Source organism: Narcine bancroftii, chromosome 6 (assembly GCF_036971445.1).
Source record: "Narcine bancroftii isolate sNarBan1 chromosome 6, sNarBan1.hap1, whole genome shotgun sequence".
Classification (NCBI taxonomy): domain Eukaryota; kingdom Metazoa; phylum Chordata; class Chondrichthyes; order Torpediniformes; family Narcinidae; genus Narcine; species Narcine bancroftii.
This window is the reverse complement of record NC_091474.1, coordinates 143,794,730-143,809,754: the sequence shown is the minus strand read 5'-3', so window position 1 is coordinate 143,809,754 and position 15,025 is coordinate 143,794,730. Positions and strand designations below refer to the sequence as shown.

The following is a 15,025-nucleotide window of genomic DNA, read 5'->3' as shown; positions in this document are numbered from 1 at the left end:
AATCAGTGAACCGGTGCCGACTCGAAAGGCCAACATGGCCTGTTTCCGCTCCGTAATGGTTATATGGAAAAATGGATATGAACATTACTAGATAACGAATATATGTCACAGATTTTAAAGTTATTCGGTTCAGTGCAACTATTCCAAGGAGGCAATTACACCAAAAATGGAATATAAGACAATACTGAATACTAAACAGACAACTTCACCAAGAATTATCATTCACATAAATATAGTACACGGATACACCTGCAAAGTTCTCCCTAGATCTCCTAACACAGCCGAGACACTAGAGTGGCTGACAGAATTTTTGCGATTTCACCGCCACCAGCAGCCGACTCAGCTTCCCCACGTCCCAATGCCCCGTCGGCCCGACCCGCATCCGGACCCCCGATACCCCACCTCACAATGCCCCGTTGACCCGACCCGGGCCCCCGATAGCCCACGTCCCAATGTCACGTCGGCCGGACCCCGGCTACCCTACCCAACGTCCCAATGCCCCGTCGGCCCGACACCGGCTACCCCACGTCCCAATGCCCCGTCGTCCCGAACCCGGCTACCCTACCCAACGTCCCAATGCCCCGTCGTCCCGACCACGGCTACCCCACGTCCCAATGCCCCGTCGTCCCGACCCCCGATACCCCACGTCCCAATGCCCCGTCGTCCCGACCCCCGATACCCCACGTCCCAATGCCCCGTCGTCCCGACCCCGGCTACCCCACTTCCCAATGCCCCGTTGGCTGGAGCGCATCCGGACACCCGATACCCCACGTCCCAATGTCCCGTCGGCCCGACCCGCATCCGGACACCCGATACCCCACGTCACAATGCCACGTCGACCCGACCCGGGCCCCCGATACCCCACGTCCCAATGTCACGTCGGCTGGACACGGACCCCCGATACCCCACTTCCCAGTGCCCCTTCTGCCGGACCCGGACCCCGATACCCCACGTCCCAATGACCCCTTCCCGACCCCGGCTACCCCACGTAACAGTGCCCCGTCGGCCCGAACCCACACGTCCCAGTGCCCCGTCAGCCCGAACCCCCACGTTCCAGTGCCCCGTCGGCCCGACCCGGACCCCCGATACCCCACGTCCCAATGCCCCGTCGGCCCGACCCGGACCCCCGATACCCCACGTCCCAATGCCCCATCGGCCCGACCCCGGCTACCCCACGTCCCAATGCCCCGTCGTCGCGACCCCGGCTACCCCACGTCACAATGCCCCGTCGACCCGACCCGGACCTCCGATACCCCACGTCCCAATGCCCCATCGGCCCGACCCGGACCCCCGATACCCCACGTCCCAATGCCCCATCGGCCCGACCCCGGCTACCCCACGTCACAATGCCCCGTCGACCCGATCCGGACCTCCGATATCCCACTTCCCGATGCCCCGTCGACCCGACCCGGACCCCCGATTCCCCACGTCCCAATGCCCGTACCCTCTTTCAAATGAGCAGGATACGAACAGGTCTGTTGAAAAAGGCAGTAATCACAATCTACGGTCCCCAAACCCCCGGCGAACGCCGTTGGTCACCCAACCTGGCTCACAAAAAGAAACCTGAAGCAGCCTGACACTCAAATAAATAAAGGTCGTTACTCACCCCAACGATTAACAAGCTCCGTGGTGATGTTTTCCGTTTTCTTTATTGTCTCGGTGACAGCTCCTCTGCCCAAGCAGCCATCTTGCCTCGTCCGAAACGTGTATCACGTGGTCGAGCCGCTGACGTCACGTGAAGCAAGGATTGGTGGCGGCGGCTGCAGAGCCTGGGAAGGTGATGACGATGGGATGAGGTGCAGGAGGGAGTGGGGTCTCCCGGGGATGAGGTGCAGGAGGGAGTGGGGTCACCCGGGGATGAGGTGCAGGAGGGAGTGGGGTCCCCCGGGGATGAGGTGCAGGAGGGAGTGGGGTCCCCCGGGGATGAGGTGCAGGAGGGAGTGGGGTCCCCCGGGGATGAGGTGCAGGAGGGAGTGGGGTCCCCCGGGGATGAGGTGCAGGAGGGAGTGGGGTCTCCCGGGGATGAGGTGCAGGAGGGAGTGGGGTCCCCCGGGGATGAGGTGCAGGAGGGAGTGGGGTCCCCCGGGGATGAGGTGCAGGAGGGAGTGGGGTCCCCCGGGGATGAGGTGCAGGAGGGAGTGGGGTCCCCCGGGGATGAGGTGCAGGAGGGAGTGGGGTCTCCCGGGGATGAGGTGCAGGAGGGTGGGGTCTCCCGGGGATGAGGTGGAGAGCAGAAAGTGGGAGTCTGTGCTCAGATAGGGTCCATGAGGGAAAGGCAGGTGAAAACACAGGGATGCGGAGGAGTTCAGCCGGTCTCGCCCCGTCCACAGGAAGTGAGGATATATTACTGAGGTTTCGGGTCTGAGCCCTTCCTCAAGGAATGAGTCAAGAGGCTAAGGTGGTAAGAATGGACAGGAGAGAAGTACAGACCAACAGACAAATGGTGATAAATTGGATATGGATGGGACACAAGAGAGGGGAAAGGTGAGAATTGACTGGGGAAGGGGGTGTAACGGGCTGTGTGGAAGCAGAACGCTTTCAGGTGGCCTCCTGACAGCTGCATAGGGGTAGAAAATGTGGCTTTACATCGGGTTATTTTGGCCACCTAAAAGTGGCTATTGAGAAGAGAGAGGAACTGAGCACGAAGAAAGGAGAGATCGGGAAACATGGCTAACAGAAACCAGAGTTATTGCCATCTGGTTGTAGGGTATCAGACAGATTATGAGGTGTTGTCCTCCAATTTGTAGGTGGTCTCAGTCTGGCAGCGTGAAACCATGGACGTGTTGCAAGGGAATGGCCCAGGGACTCGAAATTGGTGGCCACTGGGAGCAGATGTTGATGGAGATGGAAGAATTGAACGGAATGGATGCGGTGTAGTCGTGGTAGTTGTAAGAGATGGTGGGTTTGTAGAAGATGTCTGTCAAGAGTTTGATCTATCTGCTTCCATCTTGGGAGGCAAAGAAAGAGTGTTGCTTGAGATAGACCAAGTGAATTTAAGGTCAGGGTGGAAATTGGCAGCAAAGTGGATAAAGTTGACAAGCAGCATAAAGTGGTCATCATAGTGGAGGAAGAGTTGAGGGGCCTTGCCTGTGTAAGCTTATAGCATGGATTGCTCCATGTAGCCAACAAAAAAGGCAGACATAGCCAGGGCCTATGTGATTAGCCATGGCTACACCTTTGATTTGGATAAAGTGAGATGAGTTAAAAGAGGTTATTGAAGGTGAGAACAAGTTTATCCAAATGGAGAAGGGGGAAGGGGGGGTGGGGGAAGGGGGGTGGGGGTAGAGGGGTACGTTGTTGAAAAAGAAATAAAGGCTTTAAGGCCTTCAGTATGAGGGATGGAGATGTATAATGAATGGATGCCCATGATAAAGATGAGGCTGAACTTTAAGTTGTTGAAGTGGAGTGCTTGTGAGGTATCCTGGAAGTAGGTGGGGAGGAACTGGATCAGGGTGGGGGAGGCACAAAATGAAGTTGAACTAAGGGGAAACCAGTTCAGTGGGGCAGGAACATGTGAAAACAATATATCTTCCAGGATACTTGGGTTTGTGGATCTTTGATGGAGATAGAACTGGGCAATGAGGGGCTGGGAAACAATGAGGTTGGAGGTCATACAAGGGAGATGACCAGAAGTAATGAGTTCATAGTGCATGAGACATTGGTTTGATGAGTTTTGGTGGGGTCCTGGTCAGAGGAGGTGTTTGAGAGCTGTCGTTTGGCTTAGGCCAGGTACAGGTTAGTGTGCCAGAAAAGGCAAGGACTGATTGGGGGAGAATATGGTTTTTTGCATGAGAAATTATATCTCACAAATTTGATTTTTTTTAAGAGGTGACCAGAAAGATTTGTGAGGGCAGCAGAGCAGACACTGTCTACATGGACTTCAGCAAGGCCTTCAACAAGATCCATGAGTTCAGGCCAAGATATTATTGAGCAAATTCAGGATCCATAGGACATTCTCCTCCTACTTTTTTTATATTCATCTGGTAACTTGATTGTATTTAGTTCTAAGAACAAGAAAGTCCTGGGGTTCTCGGATGAAGAATTTACCCAGAGGGTAACAGTTATCTCTTATTTCAGATGGCATTATTTTTTATTAACGAGGTTTCTTTGAATCCAGCTAAACATAATTCAGTTTATAATTTACAACACAAATGTGGGAGTTTCAGTCCAACAGATCAAAGGCCGTGTTTATGCACCACACCAACACATTTTATTTTGTTCATGAACAAAGGTCTCTGCTCCTTGCTTACTTCAATTATCCTTAGAATGACTTAGATGTTCTGCACTGCCATTGACCATGGGCTCAATGGCTCAACAATGACTAAAAATGTGTTACCACAGATTTTCTCTAATCTCTGCTCTGGAAGAACCAGAAGGTTATGACTTATCAAGAGGCTCAGTGTGTTCAGGAAACCACAGACAGCTCTCGTGACAGAGACCAAGGCCAGCTTGTGATGCCCTTTAAAGAGACATTCCACAACATTCTTGGGTCCTTCACTTAAATCAGTGCAATGATGTTGAATCTCTTTCAGGCATTACACGTGTATCAATGAAGCATTAATCACACTGATGCCAATTTCCATTATTTCATTTTGGAAGGGCAAACCAAAATAGGATATATACAGTAAATGGTAGGGAACTGAGGAGTGCAGAGGAACAGAGAATTCTGGGAGTACAGATGCATTGTTCCCTGAAGGTGGTGTCACAGGTGGACAGGATTGTAAAGAAACCTTTTGGCATCTTAGCCTTTATAAATCAAAGTAATGATTATAGGAGGGGATGTTATGTTGAAGTTGTTTAAGACATTGGTGAGGCCAAATTTGCAATATTGTATGAAGTTCTGATTAACTACAAGAAGGACATCAATAAGATTGTAAGAGTGCAGAGAAGATTTACTAGGATGATGCCAGGTATTCAGGAGTTACAGGGAAAGATTAAACAATTTAGAACTTTATTTCTTGGAAAGAAGAAGAATGAGGGGAGATTTGATAGAGGTTTACCAGATTATGAGAGTTACAGACCGAGTGGATGTGAGTAGGCTTTTTCCACTTAGATTGGGGAAGATATAGGTCATAGTTTTAAGATGAAAGAGGAAAGGTTTAGGGGGAACATTATGGGGAGGTTCTTCACTCCAAGAGTGGTGGGAATGAGGAACAAGCTGCCATCTAGAGTGGTGAATGCAGGCTTGATCTTGAGTGTTAAGAATAATTGGATAAATACATGGATGGGAGAGGTCTGGAGAGTTATGGAATGGAGCAGGTCAATGGGACTTATGAAATAATGGCACAGACTAGAAGGGCCAAATGGCCTGTTTTCTGCGCTGTAGCTTTCTAGAATGTCTGAGTCTCCATGCTTTGGTGCTGGATCCCTCTGCTGCCCCTATTCTAGGGATATGCAGGCAGAGCTGTCCAAAGTTGGCACAAGACTTCATGGCCAGAGTACGTGATTCACAGGCCTCCATGAGGTAGCAGAGAAACAAGTTCAGGGTAAGCAAGGTGGGGTTGACAAGACCGACCATTCTCAACAGGAATTGTGCCCGCCCCCAGGGAGCCACAGAACATTTAACAGGGGCTGCAGACTGAAATCATAAAATATTTCTGATGTCGTGAGTAGGAAAGAAGTACAGAAGAAACCAACTAAACTTGACTGCTTCACAGGGAAGGGGGCCCAATAACCAAAAAGAAAAGGTTGAGAATGGATGCTCGAGACCATTGGGAAAGCAGCAGGGAATGCAACTGGCCCAAGGTCCTGCAATTCCAATGCTGCAGTCCCATCAGTCATGCCTCAGAAGAGAGGTAGAGTGAGGGGATGATTACATGAAGGAGGCAGGGTCAGCAAACGCGTACAATTAAGAACAGACCACCTGATCCACTGGCAACAGCAGCCCCGATCAGTAGTGATGGTGTACGTAGGAGTTCTCAGAGGTACAGGCCAAACAAAAACAAGAATTGTGAGCAGTGCAGCTGCCTGTGGTGTCTGCAGTTATTAAAGCAAAAAGGCACACCTGAAAAGGGAAGCAAGGAGCAGAAAGAAAATGTGTGGACAGGTCCCAGCAAAATGACCAGGGAAAGGAGATGGGAGAAATTGCTAGTGTTGGGAAACTACCAGAGCCTATTTGTTAAAATTATATAGAGATGTGGAGGCAGAGGAGGAGAAATGGAGGAAAGAGGGAGCAAAGGAGAACTCGATAGCTAGAGTCACAGGGAGGAAGGAGTAGCTGTAGCCCCAATGTCCATTAAGCAGATACCACTCAAACTGTAGCAGAAGAGTGCATCAGGGAAAGCACAGAATAACCACAGCCATCCAGTAGGCCTACTGGTGGGCAGGTGGTAAAACTCTGTTGGAAGTGTATCATTTATGTTCTTCATAGTCCAGACAAGGCCACAAAACATCCAGGCAACTAGGTGTCAGAGCCGCCTGAAGATGGGTGGACTGAGCCACAGGTAGTGCTGATGACAAATGACACCCATGACTAGGAGCAGAGCAACGAAGCAGCTATTGAAACACTGGATTCTGGTTGAACAGTATGGCTTACCTTCTCATCCATAATGGCAGAGGGACTGAATCAGCCCACTAAAAGTCTCATTTTGGAGAATGTCAATGATGAACATCTGCCTCTGGCTTCACATCTGACTCCTGATGGAAGCTGGCCCACAAATGCAGGGGAACAGGAAAGCAGAAGACGTGGGCGAGTGCCCATGGAAGCACTGAACTGTAACAGTTACTGCAGTTTGAAATGAAAACTGGTTATCTGATTTAGATGAATAGGTGGATCAGGATAAAAAGATATTGGGAAAAGAGACAGGAAGGGATCAGTTGGGGCAAAAGACACCCAGTTCCACAATCTTGAATGTTTGGAGACCAAAGGAGGAAGAGAAGCACAAAATTTGCAGTGCAAGAAGGCACTCACTCCAGAGTGGAAATGAGTGAACACCATATGAACCAAGTCTTTTCAAGTGAAGCCAGTCAGCAAAAGGGCATCCCAGAAGGAGATGCTGAGCAATTCAAATATAAACCACCCCAAATGCTCCTTAAGTTGATCAATGCAACCAAGAGGCATAATTAATATGTCCCAGACAATCCTCTCTCACAGCATAGAGCATGAACTGTTGCCTGTGTGAGAGATGGGAAAACTGATCTAAAATTATGAACATGAAGGTAACTAAAATTCATACATCAGTTAATGGCTGTAACCAGTACAAACAGGATGAGCTTGGGAATTAGGATGCAGGAAAGCAGAGTCAGCACGGTTAACATAAGAATCTTCTAGTCTTTGTGACAAGATCAATGAGCCACCATAAGAATAAGATAAGGAGCGGTAAGGAACAATAGAATGTAGGAAGTTGAGGTAGTCTGGATAGACAGAAGTGCCAAGTTCTACATATCTAATTAGTTAACCTTACACAGATTTACAAAGTTATACATATTAAATTAGCCAACCCTAGACAGGATGAGCCAACTCTACATACCAAGAGACTGTAGCTCCGAGAATCAGGAAGGTGTGAATAAGGACGATAACATGAAGGGACACCGACAGGATACCCCCTGGTCCTCCAAGTATACTGAAACTGCACGTAGGCAGGAAGGATTGCCTCTGCCAAACCCATCCAGGGGGCAGAAGAATGTAAGGGGGAGGGTATTCTGATACTGAAATTTACTGTATAAAAGTTGGGTGAGCCCCAGTGTATGTGTGTATTCCCAGGGTAAGGGGAAGCACCCAACTTTGCATTGTTGTGGTAATAAATGTTCTCAATTTTTGTCTCGAGCAATTTCTGTGAAGGTACTTCTGTTTCTAACACCTGTGATCCAGAAACAGGTCAAGTTTTCCAGCTTGTGCCCTTTGCCCAAACAGTGACTTCTGACAGCCCTGCCTGCAAGTCTGTTAATTTCCTGGAGACCATGTGGGTATGGATGGGAATCCAATGTATCAGCAGGGGAGGTGGGAGCAAATTGCCATGAATGCCAGACACCATCTTCAAACAGTAGCTGAAATAATCAAGAAGAGGATATGGTTAAAGGCCTGGGAAACATTTTATGGCCATTACTGCTAGATTCTTATGGATAGCCAGTTAGGAACAACGGTGTAGCTGCAAGTCCACAAAGGGACATGGTAGTAACCTACTAATTGGGGATGGGATTCTCATTGAAAGGTATTTTGTTGCCACTCTTAATGAGATCCCTCTTAAAGTTTGGCCTCCTTGGCAAAGATTTCTGCCAGGAGCCAAGAGGGAGATATCCAAGGGGCTAATCAGGAGTTACAGGTTAAGGAATGATGTGGCTGTTGGAGGCATTATGAACCAATCTTAAAACTTATTCTAATGTATTTTACAAACACCAATCAATTTTGAAATGAAAGGAACAACTTTGTAACAAACAGTGCTTTCAATACAGCACAGGCTGCTAGCCCACAGCAGGGGTCACTCAAGATGGATTCTCATCTGCATCAGCCAAACAGAACAACAGACCTATGCTGATTACTTCAGTAGGTTGCACTATTTTTTTTAAACGGGTGAAAAAAGCTTCCAAACCAGATTTAATGTTGTTACTTACCACATCAAACATACATTTGCTCTGTTCATCAATAATTGGCATTTGTGTACAGAGTCAGCCATCACAAAACTTTTGGGTGTCTGAATTCTGTCTTCAAAAGCTTTTAGATCTCTCATGCTAATTACTTTGTCCCAGCAACAGAGTTTGAACCTTCTTTAGTCAAGCAAGTTAAATAGATTTATTAAATGTTATTGAAAACTACTCTTGAGCATGGTACCTATCAACCCAATGAACCAAATGCATAATGATTTCCAAAAGCATTATTGTTTTAAATCTGGCATATTCTGTAATTTCATACCAACTCAATTCAAAATCCAGCCTGGAGTCAAGGTCTGATGATGAATAATCTGCAGAGCACCCCAAGCTTCTTGTACATTCTACAATTCCATAAATATTATTAATGACAATAAAAAATAAAATACCACCCCCTATATTGGTGACAATATCATCAATTAAAATGAGAAAATCTGGATAATTCATTTGGTAAGACTACAATTTTGGAAACAAGGGAACATCATTCAAATGTTGATTAAATAGAATGACATCAGACTCCCAATTTATTTTTGCAGACATTTTTAGCAATCATTTTACTCAAATTTTGATCATCACACAAATGAAAGACTACATTATATGATGTTAATTACTTCCATAATCACATAATCATGTATCAAAACAATCAAATATAGTTTCTACAAAAGGCAAAGATTCTCTGAAGTGACATCAGTGCAGCTCTTTAAGGTCTATTTTTCTTTCAAATTACGTAGAAAATACACATTAGAAAAACAAGTTCAAAATATTGTATTATAATTTTGCTCTAAATTAAAAATAGACAAGATTGTGAAAATTGGAAAGGCATATTCAGTCTGAAAGCCCACAGCCATTGAAAAATTCTTACAATGGGAAGAAACTAATTCATGTTCAAGTAACATTAATAGAAAAATAAAATTGTTTACAAAGTCAGTATTCAAAAGTAATTCTTCCATATTTAAACCATTTTGGAAGCCAATCCAAGTTCATTTATAGTGGTTTTATTCAGAAACAAATCACAACAGGTTGGACAGTTGGTTTTTAAATCTATAAAACACCTCATATTTCATCTTCTCTCATAGAAAGTGTTCTGAACTATTCTGAACTGAATTGCAATAGGATCAATTTTAATACAATTCACCACTTTGTGCAGATAATGCAAAGTTAATAAAAAAATGTTTTACTTTGTAAACTTGATGTAGCTAAATACCATTAATTGCAGTGCAACATTAGAAATACATGGAATAAAATGCTATTATTACTCTACCTTAAATATTGTATTATCAACATCAACTTGGTGAATGGCCAAGCCCAGAATGTTGAAACCAAGGCTAGTTAAAAATAAGTAGCTTATAGTCTCAAATTATGCTTAGCCCTCTTGAAAACTAGTATTAAAAAATATAGTGTAGAATATAAAAAGAATAACAGATTTAGTACTAGCAGAAGTGAAGGTTTTAAAAGTTTTTCATCTGACTAAATGGAAAAGGATAATCCTTGCTTTTTTACGATTTGCAATCTCATTCCCTACTTCGAATTTGTCGTTCAAAAAGTTAATCAGTGGTGATGTGGAAAAACCATTGCAAAGGAGATCATTGATTAAAATGGAATGAGATATTTAAATAATATACAAGATGAAAGAATAGATTTTTAAAGAATTTTTTCCATACTTTCTCAGGCAAATCTCTAATTCTTTTACATCCACCCTTCCCTTTCCTAAGTAGCTAAAGTATTCTTTTGTGGTGCTTTATACACATTATGATTTATTTTAAGTATAAATATATTGATCTAGGTATCACTTCACGTTAAAACTTCACAAACATTACTCATTTTACAATGGAGCAGCTTAAAGGAAATCTGATTGAAAAACAAGTCACAGTCTTTAACCACCTTTGTTAAATGACCAGTGCTCGATGTTTGCAAGAGCGACGATTATTCAGGACTTGGACAGTATCAAAAGCTCTAGCTTAAAGCATTATTAACAAATGTATAATTTTACATTTCAATAACTTCAAGTAATTCTGCATTTTCATATTGAAGTAAAAATTGAGTGTTTATTTCTTTGACAATGAAAATTAAAAATAATTTAGTGCCCTGTATCAATACATAGCCATTCAATTTTACTGAATATTTATCAATTTTGATGCAAAATTGCCTGTTTAACCAGTTTTGCATCAGCTGCAAAGTAGAACTGGACTGTGTCAAGTCTATATAACACAAACCATCTACTCAAAAAAATACCTAATATAGAATGCAGCCTTTCATTACGATTAAAATTGTGGTAATGGTGCGATATATACTGGATTTTACCCAAATCAAAGTGGCTGCTAAAAAAGGGAGAACACTTCCATCAAGATAATTAAACTAAAATAACTAATATCCAAGTTACATTTTACAGACCCACTTCTTAAATCATAAAGAAAATTAGTATTGTTTTAAAATGTTGATGATCAATCTGTTTTGGAGGTTTCCCGAATGTTTTCTTTCTCCGTCAAATTGGACAAAAAACAAGTGCAGACAATAGTAGGGAAATAGTATTTCCTGTGTCGAGGAGGTTCTTTTCACAAGACCAAAGATCTTTGTTCACATCTGTTGTTTGTGGTTGCATTGTTGATAGACATTTGGAAGTTCTGAAATAAGCCTCTCAGATGAATCTCAGGAAGTGAAAGATTAAATAAATCCCTTGCAGATTTGAGAGTAGGTTGTAATGTTTCAGTAGTAGAAGATCTGCAATGCAAATTAAGCACAGGATAACACTTAATTACAAAATGTGAAGCCAGAACATGGATGGTGGTTGGACTCTACAAGTAATTCCATTGTGGAATTACTATTGCAAAACTTAGGAGCATCAAGTCTTGTATGAGCTCAGATATACACCAGAGGACTGAACTCTGAAACATTGTATTTTTATCTTTGTTACTTAAAGGACACTGACCAGCTGAGTTTCTCCAGCATTGTAATTTTACTTCAACCACGATGTCTGCAGACTTCCATGTTTTACTATTAGCTAATATTACACCCATTTAAGAAATAAGATGGAAGTAATCTTGGTAATCACCCACTTTTTAATGGATTCAATAGGAGCAATTAGTATCTTTCTCAGTAAAAAAAAATTATAATTTGACATGAACACCATCCATTTCAAATGTTAAAACTCAGTTGTCCCAGGCCACTATAGAGATGGCATAAGGGAATATTGAAGTGAATATCATATATCCAGATCTCAGGAAAGCATTTGTACAATTCAACACAGTTATTAAACACAATTAGGTTGTATTGAATTAGGAGAGAATTTCAAGCTGTATTTAAAATAGTCCATGAAGGAAATATGAGGATATGGTGGAATTTACAAAGTTAATGGTCCTTCAAGATTTGTATACACACCACTTCTGAATAATATATTTCGAAGTGTTGGTACATTTCCCAAGAAGGGAATTAAGTGGGAGAATAGGATTGATAGGATTGCTCTGAAACCAACATAGATGATGGATCAAATAGGTCTTAAGTTGAAAGAAAATAAAAGTTAGCATCTGGATCATGATATAGGGGTGCAAGCAGACATTCTAGTGAAGGCCACGTGAAATCCTTGCTGCAAATGTCATCACAGTTGGAGGGAACAGCCAGTTAAATGTGTTACTTAAAAAAAATCCCAATGCAGTCCAAATTGGCGCCCATAAATTGCTTTTTTTTTTGACAAATAACTCAGCAGAAAGCTCGCATAAGTTGTTTTTTTGACAGACAAATAAATCTGCAAAAAGATGAAATGGAGGGCAAAAAATAAATGAGCTAAAACTGGCAAATGAAATTCAATGCTTTGTAGTGTGATACAATAGGTAATGATGTTAAGAAAAATATGTAGTTTTTTTCAAAAAGTAGAAATAGATTCATTGATGTGGAAGAGAACAGCACATGGATGGTGATTTCAGAATTTAACCTGGGGAATTAAAAGAATTTTGTAGTTCAGGAAGTCAAATAATTTCCAAACAAAGATCCATAAAAAACACTGTGTTCAATTTCTTTCTTTCTTTTCTTTGGCTTGGCTTCGCGGACGAAGATTTATGGAGGGATATGTCCACGGCTGCTGCAGGCTCGTTGGTGACTGACAAGTCCGATGCGGGACAGGCAGGCACGGTTGCAGCGGTTGCAAGGGAAAATTGGTTGGTTTTATGGTTTTAATTTTAGCTGGGGAATGATAAAATGGTCCAAACAAGGAAAAAATAGAACTAGAGAACCATAGAACATTACTGCACAGAAAACAGGTCCTTTGGCCCTTCCAGTCTGTGCCAAACTATTGCACTGCCTAGACCCACTGACCTTCACCCAGTCTAGTCTTCCATACCCCTTTCATCCATGTACCTGTCTTTTCCCCGTTCATCCTTAGCCCATGTCCTCTGGTTTGTATCTCTCCTAGCCTCAGTCAAAAAAGCTTGCTTGCATTTACTTTATCTATACCCCTCATAATTTGGTAAATATCTCTATCAAATCTCCCCTCATTCTTCTCTCTAGGGAATAAAGTCCTAAACTGTTTAACCTTCCCCTGTAACTCAGTTCCTCAAGTTCTGGCAACATCCAAGTAAATCTTCTCTGCACTCTTTCTATCTTATTGATATCTTTCCTGTAGTTCGGTGACCAAAATTGCACACAACACTCCAAATTTGGCATCATTAATTTCTTGTACAACTTTACCATAACATCCCTACTCCTGTAATCAATATTTTGATTTATGAAGGCCAATATGCCAAAAGCTCTCTTTACAACCTGTGATGCCACTTTCAGAGAATGTATCTGTATTCCCAGATCCCTCTGTTCCACCACACTCCTCAGTGCCCTACCATTTACCGTGTATGTTTTTGATTCTGTCTGGTATTACAAAATACATCAAACAGCACCATATTCTCATTGAATTTCACTTGTTACACAAGGAAATTAATTGATTTGGAGTCCTCACCTCCCATTCAAATGCACTTTGTATTCATGATGGTCTTGGAATCTGGTCCAAGTTGTTGTTCAAAGCAAAATAATTGTTTGAGGTCAATGTGTTTTCCACTTCAAGCTCTTTCTGTTTTGAATGATTCTGTTCATTTTCCTTTCGTTTTGGTTTAATTGGCAATACTATGATGACCAACAAGGGAATAACATGGAGGCAATAATACCAAGAACTAGGAAAGAAAAAAAAAATTAGCCAAGTATGCAACAACAAAATTCCAAATGTACTGTTTACACATTTATTTATCTCAAAATATTTTTGTACTCATCCAATTAAAAATAAAAACAAAGTATTTCAGGAAACAGATATAAAAATTTAAAATAGATAATACAAAGTAACAAATGAATTGAAAACTGTCAAGAAATCAAAATTTACAAGAAAACAAAACTTGGCTCATTAGTAACTACAAATAATTTACCAAACAATGAGTCAGCCTTACTTTATATAGACTTTATACAGCATTACTTTGTACAACCAGTAGCTATATTAACCATGTAATTAATTATTATCCCATTACATTCAATTAGACTGTAGAAAGTACCACCACCTCTCATCGGCCTTGGGTAACTACTTACACAGAAAGTGTCTTGCCCTAAATGTGTGCTATTTACTGAATTCCTCACACAATTTTAAAATGTCTTAGTTAACTTTCTTTCTCAATTACATAACATCCTGGTTATTATACCCATCATTATGAATCAAATAGTTTACGTTTGTGAAAAATGTAAACTTATTTAAATCTGATTGTGACAGTGGATATCATTCAAACTTGATCTATGCACGCATAATCAAGGCTATTATTTTCAATAGATGCTCAATGGCCACAGGGATGTCTGTGGCTTTACTATAATGTTTCTAGGCACAATTTTTCTCACTCAAACTTCAAAATCTTTCTCTTTCACTCTTCCTTCTTTACTATTGGTTATTTTATAAAGGCTGGAGAAAGCTTTGATTTTTCTTTTCAGCCTTCAATGTTTCTTTTAGGGTTGCTATTTTTCCTTTATAAAAATAACGTGTTCAAAAAAAAACTACAGCAGAAATACTTGCTTATTTTAGCACATTTGTTATAAAAGCAAATCCTAACTCACATTTACCATGGTGTAAATAAAACTTAAAAGAATTAGAAAACATCAATCAAAATTCTATGGACACATCATGAAGAGAGATACATTAGAATATTTAGTTGCAACTAGAAAGCTGGAAGGAAAAAAAGAGCAGAGAATGAACATCACGGTTTGGAACAGGGGAGGCAACAACTACAATTCGGAGGGTCAGAGACTGTGATGGATGGAGAGATATGATCGCCCATGCCGAATGGCAAGGCACCTGAATGAACAAAATAAAACTCAAAGCAAAACCTAAGGTTAATGTTATAATTCTTCAGAATAGAAAATCTAAATTTCAAATAGATGATTTGAAACACATTAGTTATGACATGACGAAATTACATCAACTGGTTTACAG

General features: G+C 42.2%; 2 protein-coding genes across 4 annotated transcripts in view; both read right to left on the bottom strand.

The window, feature by feature from the left end:
* The window catches only part of LOC138736554 (kinase D-interacting substrate of 220 kDa-like), a 135,058-nt gene extending 133,273 nt beyond the window's left edge, over positions 1-1,785 (bottom strand). Inside the window, exon 1 of the mRNA XM_069886242.1 lies at positions 1,607-1,785. The gene's annotated coding sequence lies outside the window, so the exon portion shown is untranslated. The remainder of the gene's footprint in view (positions 1-1,606) is intronic.
* A 7,321-nt stretch (positions 1,786-9,106) lies between these two features.
* The window catches only part of LOC138736552 (lysophospholipid acyltransferase 2-like), a 194,295-nt gene continuing 188,376 nt past the window's right edge, over positions 9,107-15,025 (bottom strand). For all 3 annotated transcript variants that reach the window (XM_069886236.1, XM_069886237.1, XM_069886238.1), the window contains 2 exons: positions 13,523-13,733; positions 9,107-11,301 (listed from right to left, as the gene is read on the bottom strand). In XM_069886236.1, the coding sequence (XP_069742337.1) occupies positions 13,547-13,733 (187 nt within the window). In that variant the 3' untranslated portion in view covers positions 9,107-11,301; positions 13,523-13,546. The remainder of the gene's footprint in view (positions 11,302-13,522; positions 13,734-15,025) is intronic.